Below are 21,800 nucleotides of genomic sequence, written 5' to 3' on the forward strand. Positions count from 1 at the left end.
ACCTGATGTTGAGGCAAAAGCTCAGATCGGTAAGTGAGGCAGAGCCTGCTTTTCATCCAGACAATTGGCCGTGATGGTAGCAGCACCATAATTCATGGCTAATGGTTTGGCTAGGGAGAGAAAGGGGGGGGGGGGGGGGGGGGGGGGGGGGTGATGTGTTCTGCCTCTCCCAACAGGTCAGTCAGAAGCAGCAGTAGGCATGGGGAGGTGACACCAAGGAAGGAACAGGTTTTTGTCCTCCAGTCTACATTTCAGTGGGTCTAACACTGCAAAGAATTAAAAAATTAATTCAATCTGTCATCTGAGACCATGGTTTGAAATATAAATTTTACAGAATTTTAAAAAGTATTAAAAATGTGTTAAAAGAGCATCACAGTTGGGTTCATATCTAGTTAGACAGTGAAAGCAGTAAAAGTTCTGGAGTTTTGAATTTGACAGAAACTCTAGCTATGCAAATTAAGCTCATTGTTATATAAGTATGAGAGGCGCCTTCATGAATGTAAAGAGGTTTTAGTTCAGGATGCAAACCTGTAACTCAAGAACAGAAAGGCCTGATTAAACTGCCAGGTGAAAATGGATGAACTTTAACTAAAAATAATGGGAAGAGTGTGCAGAGGGAAAGAATGACTGCAAATGGAACTGGGTCACTAATGTTCACTAATGATGCAAATTCTAATATTCATGAAACTAAATTTAGGGCATTAATCGCTGATCAGATTCAGTCAACTGCTGCAAAAGTGATAGTGTGGCGCCACACAACACAGGGGGATAGTGACAAACTGAACCAGGGGCTTCTTTAAGCAAAGAAATGTAACAATCTTAAAGCTTGGACGTCTTTTACTGTTTGCGAAACTGTAAGCAGAGAGACTCACTAACAAGCAGCAAAAAACAGCTGCAGAAAAGGCCTGGCAGAGCGTCACAAAAAAAATGCTGATTAAAGAAACTTAAAAAATGAAAACATTTCTGTCACTGCTAAACTTAATGTCATATATGTAAGCAGATATATAGATAGAACATTTTGCAAGACAAGTAACTGTATTCGTTTTATTGATTATTTGTTTATTTGCTTAGTTTTATCCACTACTTTTTGGCAGTTCAATGTGGTACAGGTGTGTGTGTGTGTGTGTGTGTGTGTGTGTGTGTGTGTGTGTGTGTGTGTGTGTGTGTGTGTGTGTGTGTGAGACAGAAAAGCAGATACATACAAAGAGAAAGGAAGCAGGTAAGGTCAGCATAGTAGAGTACCATCTCCTGATAGTTCACCTGAAGAGCACTCTGTTTGTTTTTGATGTTCATGGGAAGACATGAGACACTGTACAATACTGTCTGTTTTTTATATTGCATCATTCTTTATCATTAAATTAATTAAATGGTGCATCCAATAAGCACATATTAAAATGCCATATTTGGATTTATTTATGATGAATACGAGTACATTGCTAAAACTCTTTTTTTTGCTTGTGAATTGTACAACAGAAACACAAAGGCAGGTATAGGGAGAGAGCATGGGGTGATCTGGCTAACCTTTCTTCCCTGTGCCTTTAAATCCAGTATAACTGAAATTGTGTGAAAATGTAAATGTAAAAATGTTATTAATATGTTGCATTTTAAATAAATGATCACACTTGAGCAACCAAACAGTAATTAAAAAATCCCTATGATGTTTCTACAGCTAGCTAGCTTATTAGCTAGGCTAGCTTAGCTACTTAGCTGCGATGATTCTAGTTGCTCCTTTAGCTGACCGATATAGACTATATTCAGCCATTCAAATAATATATTGAGTACACCTAAACTGAAAATAATTATTTTATTGAAATGGAAAAACGTGAAGTATTAAATGTCTGCATATAATAACCGATTCATATTAACTGTCAGGCTAACTCCATTTTATTAATACAGCAGATCTAAAACAACAGAAATTAATCCAGCCTAAAGTGTTGGATCAGAAGAAGCTGAAAGCTTTGCAGAGTCCAAAGATGCCGAAGCTGGAGGAAAGCATACAAGCTAACAGCTTAAGCTAGTTAGCTGTAGAAGTAAAGATGGATTTCTTTGAAGAAGCTTAAAATAAGAATAATGACATTGGCCAGTTAAGTAACTTTGTATTAACAATTCAAAGCAAAAGCAGTTTCTTACTTTATTATTTTTATCAATATAGTCTAAGGAACACAGTCACTTACAGGCTTTAAATATCTAACACGATCTTATATAAGTAGTTTTGTTTTTTCGGTTTCTGTTATATAAAAACTGAAGATTATAAATTGAACTGGATCTTAGCAGAGGGTAAATACTCTACCAGACTGAACTGCAGAGCTATTAAAACAGGAGGTTTCACTGCTGTGACACTAGATGTCAGTCTTTACAAAGCTGCTGCTTGTGGATTCTCTTCTTGCAGCCTGTCTCCTTTTTCAGCTGGCTGCTAGTCTTTTTTCGTTTTTGATGCAACAAACTGTGGCCTTATTTCAGTGATCAGGAGCCCAAAGCACGCAGCACAGAGAAATACACATTTTAGAGACAGACTGCCCGTTCCCTGCAGGTACATGAACCAGAAGATGCTAAGTAGTTTCAAAGCATTTAGCAAAGGGTGACTGAAAGAAAAAGCTTTTCACCCCTCACATGTGGCTCCAAGGTCAAAGATACAGATTCAGAGTATCCAATTTCAAACCATAGCTAAGCACAGTTTTATATCTCCGTGCCACTCTTTTAACAACTCCATCTATTTCCCTAAAAATGCAATATTTTATGAGAAGATCATGGGTGCGTGGTTGAATTATTATCAGGAAAGATGATCTGAGCTATGTTTCCACATAAACTTAATCAGCCATGTCATCATTCTCACTCCATTTACGTAAATTGGAGATTTCATTATCGAACAGTTGGTGGTTAATGTGAACTTAATGGCAGTTAATGTGATTGTTGAGGTCATAATAGATCTAATTAACAACATGTCTAACAATGACAGGCCTGTGCAGACGAGCTGCTTCTGCTTGACTATTGTCATGAGGTTCAAGTGTCTGTCTGTGCTGAAATGTTGGGAACCTCTTCTCCCTTGCGTACCCCACTGACCTAGATTTCAATTGTTTTCGGCCCGAGACAATGGGGGGGGGGAATGGTTTCATAACTGAACACAATACCTGGGAGTTTTTCAACACGATTGTTGTTAATGTCGCATTGTAGTGTGAGTTTGTGCTGTGCTGTGCATTGTGCGTTTTCTCAATGTAACCTGCTCAAGCAGCCAACCACAGAAAAGCCTGTGAACCCCTCAGTAAATCATTTGTGAACTGTTCAGCAGATGATGTGCATCCATGTGAATTTCTGCAGAGAAGCTAGTATATTCCTTGCTGCTTCTAACAGACCTCTCATATTTCCTCAATAAAACATTACTCTCCTGAGGAGTGTGGTGCTTTTAATATCGATTGCAGAGAAATATATTTTAGTCAGTGCTTCACTGAAGGCCTGAGACAGATGTAGACCACTGAATAACCTTAAATGCCAGCAGGTCCTAAAACTATACCAGCTACACTGATCTGTCCTGAAACCTGGGGAAGCTAACAATCTTAAAGTAGTCATTTATTCACTAGACCACAATCTGATCTTAATTTTGTTTGTTATGTGATAATAATAAAAAGCAGTTTTAAAAATACTGTTTAAATCCTGTCTTTATTGCGTCACAGAAAAGTGAAATTTCCATCCACTGTCTGGTTGAGTGCTGCAGTTTTAATTTAATTTAATTAATTTAATTAAAGCCCAGAGCTGCTAGTCAAATGCTCTTGATTCACTGTTCATCAGCTTAGGTGACCACCTCTATAAAAGCAGAGGCAGTTTGCTGGTCTAAAATATTCAAGTGTGTGCTAACACAACACTGAGTAGGAAATACTTCATTATTGATCTTAAATAGGAAGGGTTATAAGGCCATTTCCAAGCCATCCGAAGGCCATAATTCTATAGTGAGAAATAGTATTCACAAATGGAAAACATTCAAGAGAGTCGCCAGTTTTTCCAGGAGTGGACATCTCAGCATATTCACCCATGCAGTGTTCAGAGAAACTGCAAAACATGAGCCGTATCTCAGACTCTACATGCCTCAGTTAGCACGTTAAATGTTAAAGTTCATGACAGCAGTTAGAAAAAGACTGAACAAGCTTGTTTGGAAGGATTGTCAGCAGAAAGCCTCCTAAAGAGAAAAAAAAATGTCTTATGGATAGATGAGATCAAAGTGAAGATGTTTGGTCATGGTGCACAGTGCCACATTTGGAAAAGAAATCAAATACTGCGTACCAGCACAAATCACATCAGCTGTCAAGCACAGTAGTGGAGGGATGTTGATTTGGGCTTATTTTGCAGCCACAGCACTTTACAGTGTTAAACTAAAAGATTCTAGAGTCAAATGTGAGGCGTTCTGTCTGAGAGCTAAAGGTTGGCCCAAATTAAAATACAAAGGACAATGATCCCATGCACAGCAGCAAATCAGGCCTCAGCCTGATTGAAATACTGGAGATCTGTACATAGGTGAATGTCTGTAAAGCTCAATGAAAAGAAGCAACACTGAAAGGCACAGTGGGAAAAATTTCTACACAACCATGTGAGAGACTGATAGATACACAGTGAATGATTGCTTCAAGTTGCTCATGAAGCTGGGGTGTGCTTAGTTTCTCACATGACTACACAGAGTCCTGCAAAGCTTCTTTCTTTCTTTCTTCTTTCACACTCATAGATCCCAATAACAACAAGCAGAATGACAAAACCTTTGCCTTGAACTGAAGATCCTGAAATGTGTCAAAGGAACCGTTGGAGAACAGAACATCACAGATGTAGAAGTTGGCAGGGGGAAAAAAGAGAGCGCTCCATGTTTGGTAGATAGATGAAGGAAGATTCATCAAAAGGCAAATTAATCAAAGGACATCAACAGCAAATGGGGAAGGGATGAAAGAGTGCCGCCCGTTTGTTCAGTCCCGCTCTGCTCCTCCCGAACCTGCTCTCTGATCTCATCATGCCGCACGAGTGCATACAGGGGGCTGGAGCACAATGAGTACCACAAAACATATGCACATTAACAAATGTCTAAGCAAAGCTTGAAAAAGAAGAAGTGCAATTAGCGCAGTTTGTTTAACTCAGAGTGGTTTTTAAAGTCTCGTGTTTTCATATTTGACTGTTTGCGGTTTTCCAGTGTTTGAACTTACGTAAGCAGAAGCTTTGAAACATAAACACACAGTCACACACTAACACATAGTATATAATGCTGTCAGTGTGAACTGTCAGGGCTGGGTTGTGGCAGCAGTGGACGGCCCTCTTTGATAATGCTCTGCTAGATTGGGCAGCCGCTCTTTTTATCGTTCAGCCGGTTAGTTGGCTCAGAGTTGACTCCAATTTGTACTCCTCCTTTGGGTTTGTCAGCAGAGACCACTTTGTCCGTCCATCTAGACTGTGGCTCCATGTTGTCAGAACATGTTGAATTTTGTTTTTATTCAATATAATCACTCTTAAAAACTACTAAAGTTGGTTGTTATACCCCAGGAAGCTAAGGTAATGGGGGGAAAGCAACACAACTTGTTCAGTTTGAAAAAGGAGACATGAGGGTAAATTAGCCAATTAAATACATTTTTCTTACTAAGTAATCAAACAAAAGCTGCTATCACGATCAAAAGAAGAAAAGCCCAACAAAACCTAGAAGCTGATCAAAAGAGTAAGTCAAAACAGTTGAAAATTGCCAAAACACCCTCCTTGCCAAAACACACACACAGCTCACAAGCTGCAACACAAAGGCGCTCTAGTACTGGAGCTCGCCTCTCTGTGGCCTTAAGTACTCTGGCCTAATGGCTGGGTAGTCAGCTGTATAGTCACTGGTGGCACCTAAGGCTGGAAAAGCCTCATTCACAACCAGAAGTTAAAGCAGGCAACTCAGGTGGTACATGTGCAGTAGCTGGAGTTGGGTGAGAAATTAGCTCAATCAGTGGACCTTAACAGATTTGAGCTAAATGGTTAATAAATAAATAAATGACAAAAAGAAAACACTGACCACGAAAATAAATACATATCTGATTTAAAATGATCGGTAATGGTCAAAAGAAGTTATAGAAACAGCTGAAACAGCCCACTTAAAGTGTGGCAATCAGTTGAAATTGTTGATGGGATGGAAACTGCTACAAGTGCTTAAACTAGCTTAACAGCTAGCTGTTAAATTGATTAGCGTAGTAACAACAATTAGTAGACAAATGGTTTAACTCAAGCCAGTAGTTATGGATAAATGGTTGAAGCAGTTTTCTAACCACAACTGATAAATGGTAAGCTGATTATTTATTTCTAAACATAAAGTGTAAGTTAAAAGTAGAACAGATCCAGCTTAAAAATAGATTAAATTAGTGAGCATGTTAGCTCCACTACAGGGATTTGGGACTATGCCTACATCAGATGAAACAGTATAGCTGTTTTTTTCCAGATTTTAACAGCTGGAATAGCCTTAAAATGATTGTTCTCATCTTTAGATATCACTTAGCGACACTTAGCATTTATTGTTTATGCTCCTGAGTCTACACTGTACAACTGCAACTAATGACGTCACTTAACCACTGCCTTTATGCTGCATTAACCTTGTTTTTTTTAATAGGGGGCATAGTCCTGTTGATTTATTCATCTAATATTTTTACATAACAGTTTTATACTGAAGAGGATTAGGGGGAAAAAAGTGGGCACGTCTTTTTTTTCTTTTCTTTTCCTGAATTCTGAGATTAAAGTCAGAATTCTGACTTTTTTCTCAGATTTTTTTCCAGTGGCCCTAATCCTCTTCCGTAGTTTTATCCCTTACATTTCACAAAATCTTATTGCTTGCCCTGTGTGGCATTTTCTCAAAAACCTATAAATATTCATTTTAAAAAAGTTTATAATGTAACATGTCTATGTAGTAGGAAATTGTTCTGACTTTTAACGTGCCCCTATTGTTTTGGCGGGTGAGAATATCACCATAATCTACAACATAATTCAAGTTGTGGTCTTAATCAAGGATTTCTCTTTTTCTTTAAAAAATACATCATGTTCCTGAGCAGTCTTTTACTGTATCTTTATGTAACAAAAGCAAAGTTCAGCAGAGAAAGACAAAAGTGATGTGAACTGACAATATTTTAATGGGGGGGATAAAAGACTGTAAGTGATCAATGGAAGCGGCATCCAAGTGATGCCCGGAGGACGGCTTTGATGTGGCCATCCTCAGAGGGACGCCTGGGACAATGCCCTCTTTGAGGGGCATGGGCAATGGCAGACACTTCCCTCTCCCTCGCTCCTGCTCTCTCACACTCAGCCTCCCTCTGTTTCCTGCTTCCTCCTGCAATACTATGACTCTTTGGTTTAGATGCTTATACTCTGCATCATTTACTATCCTTAACTGTATAACTTTCTCCCTCTTTCTATCGCATTAATTCAGACAACACCCCCTTCCTCAAAGCCCAGCCAATCGCTCTTCTTCCCCCCCTCCTCTGTATCTCTCTCGCTCCCTCACTCGGTCTTCTTTCATAGAACCAAGCCTCTTTGTAATGTCCAGCCTTGGCAAGTTGCGCCCGATTTGCTGTCACAGTCTTAATGAATTCATCTGTTTGTGTATTGGCCATGGGAGCATTTCTCCCTCCCTCTCCCTCTCTTTCCTATCCTCTACCCCCTCCCTCTTGCTTGTGGTCCCCTGAGGGCTCTATATATACCAGGGACTACTCCAGGCATCTATTGTTCCTCTAAGTAAACTTACAGACAGATGCCCTGCACCACAGTTTGGGAAAGAGCCCAGAGAGTCAGGAGGAGGGAGACAGTTAGTGAATGCATAGAGCTGCCAGACAACAAGGACCTGGAAACACTGCAGACTCATCTCCAGCTCATCTGCATCCTCTTCAGTCGTTCTGTGTGTCTCTTGCCTGCCTGCTTCTTGCCACTGTGGAGTGGAGGTCTGATGCTCTGACAGCATGCCGCTGCTGGTGTCACTGCTGCTTATGGGGCTGGACTGCTTGCTGGGAGCCCCAACAGGAAGAGAGGTCTACAGGATGCCCCAGAGTGCTCTTAAAGGTAAAACTGACCCATCATTTCTCATTGATGGCAGTTTGTGTTAAGAGTGGTCACAGCTGTAGCTATCTGTGACTATATTTAGGAGAGCTTATGTCAGATGTCTTCAGTAGCAAATGTGTCTCTTGCAGAAAACAAATAGTAATGCTTAAAGCATTAATACCTCTCAGTGAGTCAAACACAAGAAGAAACATCTGGGGATATTGCTAGTCTGAGTGAGATTCACCTTCAGTTTGGCACATGTACACATCTAATAAAAAAATCTAAAGTTTTGCTTTCATGGATTTTTAACTTCAATGCTTGAAAACAACACATTGTAAAGAGCACAAATGTAAATAATGAGTACTGACCAATTTCAGCACTACTCTTCAGGACCTGTTTGAAGCAGCAAACAGTTGTTTAAATTAATTTTATTAGTGCTGTGTGACCTTTAAATCCTACAGTAGAGCACAGTGTTGAGGGGCCTCTGGCCTTCTCTGGTTGAGGTGCTGAGTACAGCAGAGCCTTCATGCAAGTGACTGGTGATGGCAGTGTGATTGGAACACGGGACTATGGGTCCCAACGGCCCCGGGGCTGCCAGCCTGTGCCCTTAGGGCCTGTCCCTGCCCACCAGCCTCTGCCCGCTCAGCCTTGGCCTTCTAATTAAATCTTCAATCAGTATTGTTGTTGTTACTGGCATATCCTGTGATGTTTTGCGGCACAGAGGGGGGCAGCAGGGTCGGCAGCCCGATTGAAGTGTGTCTGTAGAAGACTCACCAGGGCGCTGAGCGTGAGCTAGCTTCCCCAAAATGCTGCCAATGAGCTCAAAGAGCAGCATGAGAAAAAAGGGGGCTACTCACACACATACCAGAAAGCTGCACCAATTCATGTTAATGCTTACATACACTGTGTTCCCACAGCAAATGACTGTCTTCCTTATGATGACCTAGATGTCCTTCTTTTTAAAATCACTGCCACAAACTTCTCCTCAAAACAAAAATTGGGTCATTTTATTGATAATAATGCAAACAAGTCTCTGCATATGTGTTCAGGAAATAAAATCTCACAGTAGAACTGATTGAGTTTGGAATTCATCCCAGTGCAGTTCTGGACCTTGGAGGCAAATATCAGCGTATGTCATTGCACATCGGCTTGGCTGATTTATGTTGCTCATCTGTATTTTCTTCTCTTTTCTTGCACCTTTCCTTTCTCTTCTTTTCTTTTTCTTCCTGTCCTTCCTGCAGCTCTGTCTGATCGGGGCACTGTTGTGCTGGAAGCAGCCATGGCCAGTGCTCTATCCACTCTTGAGCGTGCAACGTCTGAGAGAAGCCGGGCTGAAGCCAGCTGCCGGGGTTGTGTTCCCTGTCTGTTTCAGAACTGCGGACAGCTGTCAGGGTCCTGCTGTGAGTGCAACATCATGCTTACTTGCCTGTTCAATCCTGATCACCTTTTAGTCACATCGAGTCACCGCTCCACCACCGCTATATCTTGGTGTGTCTTAGATGTCCCCTTCTTGTCAACAGCGTCTTCTTCCAATGCTCTATCAGAGCCTAGCTGTGAGGTCATCAGTAAGGCCCAGAAGCTTCAAGGTGAGGCGGAGAGGAGCTGGGCTCTGAGTCAGGCCTGTGCGTACTATCAGCATCGCTGCCCACCTGGTGAGGCGGACACGGAGAGCTGCATCAGGGTCATGGGGGAGAGCTGCAGCGCTCGCGTCCTCCAGTGCAGCCTGCTCAACACAATGCAGAACCTGGAACCGGCTATGCAGACGCACGCACAGGGTGAGCGGAGACATCTTTTTACACACGCAGAGGCATTAGATTTAATTGCTTTGCATCGTTTTTCACCAGCGATGCCTGTTCTCTGTCCCAGCAGCAGTGTGCGGTCAGAGGTCAGCCACAGTGCAAAATGTTACGCAGCCTCGCTCCAGGATTGTGGGCGGCTCTCCTGCACCTCCAGGCAGCTGGCCCTGGCTGGTTAACCTGCAGCTGGATGGTGCCTTGATGTGTGGAGGGGTTCTGGTGGACAGCTCCTGGGTGGTCACTGCCGCACATTGTTTTGCTGGGTTAGTGTGCATGTGTGACTATTTTCTTTGCAAAGACAGATGAGATAGTAGTCAAATTCACAGCATTTAGCATTTGTTAAAACTGTCTTTTGACCTCTGCAGCAGCCGTAGCGAGAGCTACTGGACAGCTGTCGTAGGTGAGTTCGACATCACCAAGACTGACCCTGATGAACAGGTTCTCAAAGTGAATCGCGTCATCCCCCATCCGAAGGTAAAAATCCAACGTGCGGGATCATAGCTTTTAGTATTTTAATTAATCACCGATTTATTGATCAGGGGCAATAACAGGTCTGTCACGTCTCTGCAGTTCAACCCAAAGACATTTAACAATGATATAGCACTGGTGGAGCTGACTTCTCCAGTGGTCCTGTCTCAACACGTCACCCCAGTGTGTCTTCCTTCTGGTATGGAGCCCCCCACTGGCAGCCCGTGTCTGGTGGCAGGCTGGGGCTCCCTCTATGAAGGTGAGTTCAGTATCCTATAGACACACTGTGTCATGCTAGCCTCAACTTATTTTTGTATCCTACCAAATCAATAATGGTGTATTTTTGTCCACAGATGGCCCATCTGCTGATGTGGTGATGGAGGCCAAGGTGCCCCTGCTGCCTCAAAGCACCTGTAAGAGTGCTCTTGGCAAAGAACTGGTCACCAACACTATGCTTTGTGCTGGTTATCTTTCTGGAGGCATAGACTCTTGTCAGGTGGGCACATTAGAATTTCTGGGTTTTCTTTTTGAATTATCTTTATCAGTTACTGAAGTGGCACCACTTTAATTCATTGCAAACCATAAACTATCACCTGCAGGGAGATTCTGGCGGCCCCCTGATCTACCAGGACCGAATATCTGGTCGATTTCAGCTCCATGGCATCACATCCTGGGGAGACGGCTGTGGAGAGAAAGGCAAGCCCGGCGTTTATACGCGGGTGTCTGCCTTCTCTGACTGGATTCAGGCAGAGATACAAAGTAAGTTGTGTATTTATATCAATATAAAGTAATCTGACATAACCTCGCTTTACCGTAAAAGTAAACTCATCTGAGTAATTTGAAAAGTATTATCAGTGGCTACTCCGTAATACTGACATACTGCACTTCATCATGAAATCATCACTTCTACTTCTTCTTTTTAGAGTCATTTGGGAGCCGTGAGCCTACATGTCCAGAGCTTCTAAAGACAACTGAAATGACAGAAGAAGAACAGAGGTCAGAGTTCAGCTCTCTGTGTCGCTTCTATAAACTGACCTGTCCTTCTGGTCAGTCTGCCAGCGCTTGCAGCCGACTGGCCGAGGACAAATGCCTCACCCGCTTCAAGAAATGCCGTGAGTACTTTTATTTGAAACGCCTGGCTTCATGAATGTACAACAAATACCTGATATACTGTTTGCGCTGAGTTTTCTGATCTTTCATTCTCTCTCCATCATCTAGAGTTGCACTCATTCTTGCAGACCCTGCTGGACTTGCTCCAGAGGGCCGAGGACTACATCAGGGACAAAGTGGACTTGACTTTCTTCACCCAGACTCTGCCTCAGCTTGTGGAGCATATCTACAGCACAGCTTTCACTCACACCAGAGAGAGGCGGGACCTAGGCCTGAGCCACAGTCTTAAACAGATTGAAGGTACATGACTGACAGAGGATGCCTGTCATGTTTTGCTGCTTGCTGCTGTAACAGGTGTTTTATTACTTGCAGAACAGCTAGGTGGTGCTGTGGTGCCAGCAGAGGAAGGCCCTTCTCCAGTTCCCCCAGCCTTATTCACAGATGTCGGGGCGTTGGTGGATGACTGGGAGAAATATCTGAGAAGCATGGCCGATGATGTGGATGAACAAAACCCTGACACAGATATCTCCTCCAAAATCAGGAAGCAGGAGGACAACCTTTTCTTGCAGGTGCGCTGTTTAATGCTCAAGAATAAAGTGATGCATGGTTTATCTTACACAGACGACAATTTGAATTGTATATGTGTTTAATTTAATGAATAACTGCATGTGTACAAAGTAAACTGTGGTTAATTACAGCACAAAACAAATCCCAGTAAGATAAAACAATGAAAATCAAACCTAGGGAGGGTTAATGTGAGTTTCTTTCAGCTACGGCTTCACTTTGTTTCCGTATGTTTTAATTTCAGCTTAATCTGAACATCAAAATCTATTTTTAATGTCTCCAGACACAGGACTCCTTTCTGCAGCAGCTCGAGGGAGAATATCAATCCATCATCTCAGCTCTGCGTTCCAAACTGGACTCCAGAGCTGCTCCTCCCATCCTGCACTTGGACACAGTCTACCTTCACGAGGAGTCTCCGTCTGTCTTTACTCCATCCACTGGAGCGCCGGACCACACCCACCCACCCTCGTCTTCCTGGGTATCACAGAAGCCTTGGTCACTTCTGACAGCGTTCATAAATGATGTTAAGAATTTAAAGGCACAAAGTAGGATTGCCACAGAAGCAGGATCGCAGAGTGAAAGCTCATTTAGTGAAGAAGCTACTGCTAATGAAAAACGGAGAGGCGCGTCAGAGGATTTGACATTTTCTGAGAATGGAGACAGCACAGAGTCAACAACTGTTCTCCAGCCAGTCACTGAGAGCGCGCCCACAGAGACTGCTGACCTCAGACAGGCTGCTGTCAAGCCTTTAATTCTTCACAGAAAATACAGGAGCCTTGTTCACAGGAGGCAAACGACCGGCGCCAACATGAAAAGTGTGTGCCACATCTTTATTCAGACAAGTTTCATTACATATATTCCAAAATGCATGTGCTCAAGTGTGTTTGTTTCCCCCCTGTAGTTTGTCCTGGAGTGAGAGAGTCTTCACAGAAAGTCAGCCAAGTCAGAGACTCTTACAGCTGGGTGTTAAACATCCCGAGCAAGAATCTCCACATGAACTTCCAGGAGGTAAGTCCCAGTAAGATGCATGCAATATTCTTTTTGAAACAGCCTTTTAATGAGCTCTCTCCTTTCTTCAGGTGTTAGTTGATCTGGGCTCCAAGAATGACCGAGGACTTTACCAAGCGCGGGTCAGAGCTGTAGTTGGAGGACGACCTTTGACCTTCTACAGTCTTGTGGGCCTAGAAAACGATTCTTTCTACCGCAGCGTGCCGAGGATCATCGCTTTGGCACTGGAGGCTCTCAAGTCGTAACTGCTGCCAACGCTAAAAAGGAGAGATGATGGCAGAAAGCCTCTCCAAGTCAACTGAGAAGCTTTTAACAGACAGATGCGTTGAAAGCGCGCACAGACTTTACTTCTTGCCTCTGCTGTTTCCTGACTCTAAACGAAAAACATGAATGTATCAACCCACTTACTGACCACCGGTCACACCACAAGCTTTTGTATGTGGTTGTAGACGCAGCCTTGTCTAACGTATGAACCCGAACAAAAATGATAAGTTATTCATATTGTCTTTTACAAAGGTTGAGCCTCTTGTAAAGCACATACGTGCTATATATATTATGTAATGTTTATTCTTGTAATATTTATTTGTATAGAGAAAAGTATTTGTATTTTTGTAAAAAAACAAAACAAAAATTAAGGTCTATAAATAAAAAAGTTATTAATGTTATGGGATGCTGTGTTTATTGTAAGGAAAGATTGCGTTAGCAGTAATGCAGCTTCTGATCTTCCCGTCTTTGTGACCCCACATTCATTGGTTTCACCCTTTGAGCAGAGCTTTACGGTCAGTGCAGCAGCTGTTACTGTGATGACAAGAACCTCCGTGATTTCTCTTCTTAACAGGATCCAGAAATACACCACCCTCTAGAGTCTCTTATTGTCTGTCATTATCCACAACTGGCAAGTTTAAAGGAAGTGGCACTCTTTGAGCAGCAAACAGGCCCCCATTATTGCTTTGTGTTGACTTTTGCTTCTCTAATCCTGTATTTGAGTCTTTAAACAATCGGTTGAATTAAGCCGGTACTTAACGTTGTGATCACAGACAGGTAATTTCCCAGAAAAGGAACATACAGGGGCAAGACAGCTGAGTAAACACAGATACATACCTCTGTTACATCACATTAACTCCTGCTTTTGACCTGCGTGCTTAAGTGTGTGTATTTTTGTGACAAACATGCACGTACACACACACAAGTCATGACAGGACACAAATGTGCTGGCATCCAGGGCCTGGCCACTCATCACAGACGCTGTGCTGTAAATGGACAAGACTTCCCACCTGTTGTCTTCTCTGCTGTTTGTCAGTTTTTTTTAGTTTCTGGCTTGTTGTGCTCTTTCTCTCTTTAACACCAGATCTGTTTAATCCCTCTGTTGTAAAGAATAGATTTAACTGAGACTATAAAACTGAGAGTTTTAGATATCAGTGCTGGGCCGAGTGTGCTTTGAGTTCATTACAGAGAATTGCGTTCATGTAACTGAGCAACAATAGACAGGTGCACCGAACAGAATTATAATGCGACATGTTTAACACTGGAGGGCAGCCATGGACAGAGTACAATGCTCACACTATGGGTGTGTGTCTGTGTGACAGCTGGCTATGCCGTGCTGGAAATCCACTTTTGGATTTTACCCTAACAATCACCCAGTCACCAACCCCCAACCTTCAGCCTTCCCGTCAACCCGAGCTTCGACCTCTGGTGGGAAGCACACACGGGTGCCCGAGTCCGTGCGTGTCACATTAGTGGTTGAGGGTTTGTCTGGGACAGCACTGCACAAAGACACGCTGATGGACTTTGGAGCTCCGTGCACTCTGCCACTCTTTATTGGAGTGTTGGTGTTTTGTGCCACAGGTAGGAACACTAAGGAGCCACTGCACAGTTTGAGGGAAGCAGTTTGGGTTTCTTGTTGCTGTGATTTGCATGCTGTTGTTTTTGAAGACCAAAGATGCTGCTGAGTGTTGCTTAGAAACAATATGCTTTTTTTTTAGCAGTCTATTATTTTCACTAATTCTCACTGTGTTTGCATTCAAACAAAGTGCAGTACACTGAAAAGCACTGATCACCAGACTGTACAGACCATGTGTTGTTGGCATTTTCACTGGTAAATCTCAAAACATCTGTTCTATCTAAAAGATCTAATATACATTTGTCAGTGCACACAGTCCCACTCATTTTGTTATGCTGATACTATGCATGTGTTCTCTTTCACAGTCGACTATTAGTCTGGTAACTACATTTTTAAAAAATTATTGAATATTTGAAATATACATTTTAATAGTCATTACTACTTTGTTTTCTCGGGCACCAAAGGACAATTAAAAGCTTTCCTCCATAAGACAGTTTGAAATTGTTTTTAATAACTTTTTTTGTTTTTTGTTATTTTTCCAGTTTGTTAGTAAACTGAAATAATCTTTTGTGCACTGGTGGTTTTTACAAAACAAATATTTTTATAATGTAGTTGTCTCTTCATTGATCATTTGATTATTACGACAAAGTTTCTCTGGGAAATTAAACTTTGTCAAAACATTCACGAGAGACTGTTTTTACCCGTGCACTTCAGCAGTTTTTTTGTTAGGCTTCCATAATGTTGGGGAGATGAAAGAAGTAAGTAGAGATACCTAATCTTCTGGCTTAATAAGTTCTGAAGCCTACATTTCCCATCATGCAGCTCAATAGCATTTTTAATCAAATGCCCATACCTCCTATATACTAACTTCTTTCATCCAGTTTTTAAAGCAGGCTGTTTGTTAATAATTTTGCCACAAATCGAAACCGCGGTAACCATGTTGTAATCTCAAACGTCACAGTAGAGCTGATGCAACTATGGAGCAAATATTCCTTATGACGAGCAGACAATGCAAGAGATACGATCGAAAAGCTGCGGGCATCATCACATAAACATAAAAATCTCTACACAAGACTTCTGGACTTATTTCAGCACGGATGCTACATCTGCTTCACTTCATAGAAGTTCCATTGTGTCCCCTTGCATTTGTGTCTCTAACAAGTTACAAAAATAAAATCAGATGTACTGGAAGACATCTGGACGTGCCTGAGAAGATCTTGACCAGAAGATCAGTCGAATTCAAATCTTTTACAACTTACTATCTTTATTTGCTGATTCCCACAGCTTTTTGGATTGTCTGGCTATTTTACCTGCTATAAAAATGCGCAGATCGACCCTTTAAATCAACCTGCTTTGTCGTGGCTGTTCATGTTCTTGTGCGCAGCCTCGGCAGCCAACCTTGAAAGGGAGCTGTTTAAGGATTTGATGAAGGGCTACAACAAGAACGTTCGGCCCATGGAGAAGAGTGGAGACATCACTAAAGTCTCCATCAAGATGACGCTCACCAACCTCATCTCTCTGGTGAGTAGAGCTTGTCCTGGTGCGTATGATTAGCCAGTGATGACCCTGACCAAAACCCTAATTCTCACATTAGACAATCAGGATACATCATTTTTATTTTTATTAAATTATTCTCCCAAGCCATGAGCAAAGTCTAACTGACACACATCAAAAATGTAATATTTTCGTCTTCAAAACGTAGGACAGGCTAGGGTTAGAGTTGGGTTATCATCTATAATGACCTCAGAGGGTTATTGTCTATGGTTGCAATGTTTACCAAACTGTGTCCTCAGAATGAAAAGGAGGAGGCCCTGACCACCAACGTCTGGATCGAAATGGTAACTTTTGGAGGTCCTTTTTTAGCTTCTTTCAAAAATACCCAGTTTATGCATTCGAAAAGAAGTCAAACCTGCAGTGTTTCTGTGTGTAGCAATGGTGCGACTACAGGCTGAGATGGGACCAGTCACCCAGGTCAGCTCTGTATGGGAACATCACCTCTAGTCTGCGTGTCCCCTCCAAAAGCATCTGGTTGCCTGACATTGTACTGGAGAACAAGTGAGTGAATCCACCTTCAGATATGAATTTTCCATTGAGATATGAGTTTTAATGGTTAGGCAGCCATCATGATACGTCTCTGAGGACTTTTTTGGGCTGTTAGTTGAAGCATTCTAAAATATTAATTAACAATAAATTCATTTTCAGGATAAATGGGAACATTAAAAATGCATTCATACAATCACCCATCAAATCATAGTTGATTCTGATATTTGTTTATTCAGGAGACCTGTGGGTTAAATCAGGTTTCTCTGGACTAACCAGTCTGCTTAAAGCCTTGTAAATGCACCTAAAGTACTTTGAAAGTAAACCAAACAACATGTGGGAGGCGAAGAAAGCATTCACCAAAGATGTAGCTGCCTTTTTTTTAAACAAAACTTCGGTTCTGTTTTCTTTGAGCTGCACCAACCCTAGTGAAAGGTAAACATTACATCGTGTTTCTAAAATCTCCTTTCCTCTGTGCTCGCCGAGGAGAAGCACAGTGGTGCAAAAATGGAAGCAAAGGGCAGAGTTTAGGTAAAAGAAGTCATGAGTGAACTTCAGATAGCGCTTTCAGGTTCTGCACTCTCACACTGTTAGAGGCAGATTTCGTTTTTAATACTATTGCAATCATTTAAAAACACATATTATCACATTATGATGACAGATGTATTTGTTTCCAGGTAAAGTTTCTCTTATCTAAGATAAATCTACAAGCCTGTACGTGTGAAATCATGAATGAGGCCTGATGTGTGCATGCGTGCACGAATGTATGCAATTAACTGCAGATAAACCATACACCATCTTTCTCATCTTCCTTCTGGTCCGTAGCATTGATGGACATTTTGAGGTAGCTCTTTACTGCAATGCACTGGTGTCTCCTGATGGCTGTGTGTACTGGCTGCCTCCTGCTATTTACCACAGCGCCTGTGCCATCACTGTGAACTATTTTCCCTTCGACTGGCAGAACTGCACCATGGTCTTCCGGTAAGAGATCAGATGGGACTTGATCTGTACAAAACGCAAGCAATCACAAGTCTGTCACCCCCAACCGGTCAAGGGAGATGGTTGTCCCTCCCCCAGCCTGGTGCTGCCGGAGGTATTTTGTTAAAAGGGAGTTTTGCCTTCGAACTGTCACCAAGTGCTTGCTCATTGGGGGTTTTCTCATTGCTGGGGTTTTCTCTGTATTATTATAGGGTCAACCCTTTATGTAATTTCTTCTTATATAAATAAAATTTAATTAAAGGCATGACATGTAAAAAGAATCCAGAGTGTCTAAATCAACAGCAATCAGCTTCCTTCAGTCATGTTACCTTCTTGCTCTTGAAGGTGTTGACTGGTCGACTCTGACCGCATGTTCTGTGCCATGTGTTCAGCTCGCAGACTTACAGCGCCAATGAGATCGAGCTGGTTCTCACAAAAGAAGATGACGTCACATTAGAGTGGGTGGATATCGACCCAGAGGCCTTTACAGGTATTTGAAGAATAGATTTGAAATTAGTGAACACAATAAAGACATCCATTGGTTCATATAAAGAAGAAGAAACTTTTTTTCTTGTGATAAAAGACTATTAAAGACTTTTATTTTGTGTTTTTTAGAGAATGGAGAGTGGATTATCAGACACAGACCAGCCAAGAAGGTGATCAACACTCAGTACACCAAAGATGACCTGGAGTATCAGGAGCTGGTCTTCTTTCTTATCATTCAGAGGAAGCCTGTCTTCTACATCATTAACATTATTGCTCCCTGTGTCCTCTTCTCCTCCCTCGGCCTGCTAGTCTACTACTTACCTGCCAAAGGTTCTTCTTCTTACTTTGTGTAAAGTGTGATCATAAACCCATCAGGCATAACATCATGACTATCTGCCTAGTACTGTGGTGGTCCATCTTTTGCTGGACTCCACTAGAGCCCTGAAGGTGTGCTCTGGTATCTGGCACCAAGATGTTAGCAACAGATCCTTTAGTCCTAAAATGTTTCATGGCAGGGCCTCCATGAATTGGACTTGTTTGTCCAGTACATCCTGCAGATCCTCGACTGGACTGAGATCTGGGGAATTTGGAGGCCAAGTCAACACCTCAAACCTGTTCTTGTGCTCCTCAAAGTATTCCTGAAACATTTGTGTCAGGAAGCACTATCCTGCTGAACGAGGCCACAGCCATCAGGGGATACTGTTTCCATGAAAGCTTTTTCATGGTCTGCAACAATCTTTACATAGGTGGTATATGTCAAAGTAACATCCACATGGATGGCAGGACCCAAGGTTTCCCAGCAGAACATTGCTCAAAGCATAACACTGCCTCCACCAGTTCACCTTCTTCCCATAGTGCATCTTGGTGCCAGGTGTTTCCCAGGTAAGTGATGCACACACACCCGGCCGTCCACGTGATGTAAAAGAAAAAGTGATTCATCACACATGGCCACCTTTTTCTATTGCTCTGTGATCCAGTTCTGACGTGCACATGCCCATTAGACTGGGGGCATCATGCAGCTATGCAATGCTTCTTCCTTTTAAAAGGGAGTTTTGCCTTCCCACTGGCACCAAGTGCTTGCTCATAGGGCGTTGTCTGATTGTTGGGGTTTTCTTTGTATAATTGCAGGGTCTTTACAATTAAAGCACATTGAGGCGACTGTTGTTGTAATTGCAATATAAATAAAATGTATTTGAATTGAACTGTAAGGAATTTTGGAGTGAATATGTAGGTCTGAAGCCCCATATGCAACAAGCTACAATGGACTGTGCATTCTAACACTTTTCTATCAGAACCAGCATGAACTGCAGTTTGAACTACAGGAGCTCGTCTGCTGGATTGGACCCCACGAGCCAGCCTTTGCTGCCCATGTGTCAGTGAGCCTTGGCTGCCTATGACCTTGTTGCTGGTTCACCACTGTTTCTTCCCTGGACCACATTTGGTCTGCAGACCAGTAACAACTCATAAGAGCTGCAAAATATGAGATGCTCTGACCCAGTCGTTTAGCCATCACAATTTGGCCCTTGTCAAACTTGCTCAAATCCTCATGCTTGCACATTTTTCCTGCTTCTAACCTCAACTTTGAAGACAAAAAGTTTACTTGGTCCCTAATATAGCCCATCCACTAACAGGTGCCATGATGAAGACATAATTAGTGTTATTCACTTTACCTGTCATAATGTTGTGCCTGTTGATGTACGTAGACAGTGAGTCAGGATTTTATTCATACTTTGACCTATGATCATAGAAATACAGTGACGATCTAGCCGTTGATGCATACATTAGGTCAAAACTGCACCACCCTGACTGAGTGCTGGTTTTGGTTTTACAGCTGGTGGTCAGAAGTGCACCATGTCTATTGTGACTCTTCTGGGCCAGACTGTGTTCCTCTTCCTCATTGCTAAGAAGGTTCCAGAGACTTCTCAAGCGGTGCCTCTTATTGGAAAGTAAGCGGCTGATTTTCAGATTTCAGCTCAGAGTTTTAGGTTTGTGTTGAAAATGATACGAACATTTGACCGCAGGTATCTGATGTTTGTGATGTCGGTGACCACCATGGTAGTGATAAACAGTGTCGTAGTCCTCAACGTATCCCTGAGAACCCCAAACACTCACAAAATGGCAGACAAAGTCCGGAAGGTGAGGCTGTGTCTGAATCATTTGAATATCTTTTAAAGCTGCTCAATGAAGGGAACACGTCTATTTAGCTGTGATTTCATCTTAAACACCGTGTCACCCTCAGATCTTCCTAAACATCCTGCCTCGCCTACTTAGGATGCAGATGCAACCCTGGACACCAAACGCCGGCCATGCATCAGAAATGAGAAATGGTGAAACTGTGTCTGCAGGCAGGAATGGTGTCCACCTGGTTCCCTGCCGTCGCCGCAGCTCTATCACTGTCATCACTAAGGCGGAGGAATACGTAATGAAAACAGCTCGGTCTGAGCTCATGTTTGACAAACTCAGAGGGAGAAATGGATTGATGAAATCAGTGCTGGAGAAGCTACGTAAGTATTTGAAAGAGTTTGTTACACATTCTTTTTAAATTATTTGTAAAACTTTTGACAGTTTAGGTTATCCTTTGAAATGCATAAATATAACACGTAAATATATGGCTTTTTGTGAATATATGACTCCAGATGATGGGCTGGAGGGGGGTACAGCACAGCACCTTGTTAATAGTCTAGCAAAGGCCAGTCCAGAGCTGAAGCAGTGTGTGGTCTCCTGCAAACACATCGCTGAGACTGCAAGACAGCAGAATGACTTCCAGAGTGTATGCTTAACCATTTTACTCTTTGCACATTTGCAATGGACATTTAGATGAGGTCTTAGTTGGGAATGCCAGAGCTAATAGCAATGTATCATCTCACTCAACCGCAGGAAAATGAAGAATGGTTCCTGGTTGCCCGTGTCATCGACAGGGTCTGCTTTATTGTCATGGTGTTGGTGTTTTTTATCGGCACTGTTGGCATCTTCTTGATGGGCCACTTCAACCAGCCGCCCTCTACACCTTTTCCTGGGGATCCAAAGAAGTATCTCCCTCCACTACACAACATTACTGCTGTAGCAGGAATGGAAACAAACGCCTTAGGGTGAACCAGGGAGAAAATGTTTGATGTTATCACTTTAGCCAGAGTGAGAATCTGACAGCCTTCACTAGTGATCTTTCACTAATGACTATGATACAAAGAATGGAGAAGATGCAGCTGTATGTGTTTTCTGCACAGGTGCCTGCTGTGGGGCTGCGGACGATCACAGAAGCAAGTACAATCCACTGCACCATTGTGTGAATGCATACTGTATCAGCTGTCCTGGCTGTTGAGATTGTTTGTGTTGCATTTAATGCTGTAGAAGATGGTCTCCTTACTTACATCTCAGTGTTTGCTCTAAGTGCTGTTCATTTTTAACAAAACTATGGGCACAAGCCACGAGACATGGTGTCGACCACAGATTTCATTCGTTGTACGAGAATCTTTCTTTTTATCAATAAAAGCATTTTA

General features: G+C 42.4%; 2 protein-coding genes across 3 annotated transcripts; both read left to right on the forward strand.

Moving 5' to 3' along the window:
* Window positions 1-7,407: 7,407 nt before the first annotated feature.
* Window positions 7,408-13,590, forward strand: prss56 (serine protease 56). 2 transcript variants are annotated; one of them, XM_086271367.1, is made up of 14 exons: window positions 7,411-8,034; window positions 9,255-9,413; window positions 9,534-9,788; window positions 9,883-10,072; window positions 10,175-10,283; window positions 10,380-10,536; window positions 10,631-10,773; window positions 10,877-11,036; window positions 11,201-11,389; window positions 11,496-11,687; window positions 11,760-11,956; window positions 12,235-12,766; window positions 12,853-12,959; window positions 13,031-13,590. In XM_086271367.1, exons 1-14 carry the CDS (start codon window positions 7,935-7,937, stop codon window positions 13,202-13,204), a joined length of 2,664 nt encoding a protein of 887 aa, XP_086127493.1. In that variant the 5' UTR covers window positions 7,411-7,934; the 3' UTR covers window positions 13,205-13,590. The 2 variants fall into 2 exon arrangements, with proteins under 2 accessions (XP_086127492.1, XP_086127493.1); XM_086271366.1 differs by having other exon boundaries at window positions 7,408-8,034; window positions 9,255-9,788.
* Window positions 13,591-14,551: 961 nt separating this feature from the next.
* On the forward strand, window positions 14,552-21,788 carry chrng (cholinergic receptor, nicotinic, gamma). Its single transcript, XM_086271352.1, has 12 exons — window positions 14,552-14,804; window positions 16,184-16,320; window positions 16,593-16,637; window positions 16,730-16,854; window positions 17,665-17,820; window positions 18,210-18,307; window positions 18,433-18,633; window positions 20,135-20,249; window positions 20,325-20,439; window positions 20,543-20,807; window positions 20,940-21,073; window positions 21,181-21,788. The coding sequence occupies exons 1-12, from the start codon at window positions 14,552-14,554 to the stop codon at window positions 21,394-21,396; spliced, it is 1,860 nt and encodes a 619-aa protein (XP_086127478.1). The 3' UTR covers window positions 21,397-21,788.
* The last annotated feature ends 12 nt before the right edge of the window (window positions 21,789-21,800 follow it).

Source organism: Aulonocara sp. 'chitande type north' Nkhata Bay, linkage group LG18 (assembly GCF_057382095.1).
Source record: "Aulonocara sp. 'chitande type north' Nkhata Bay isolate Kocher_YH1m ecotype deep benthic linkage group LG18, A_spYH_male_GT1.1, whole genome shotgun sequence".
Taxonomy (NCBI): domain Eukaryota; kingdom Metazoa; phylum Chordata; class Actinopteri; order Cichliformes; family Cichlidae; genus Aulonocara; species Aulonocara sp. 'chitande type north' Nkhata Bay.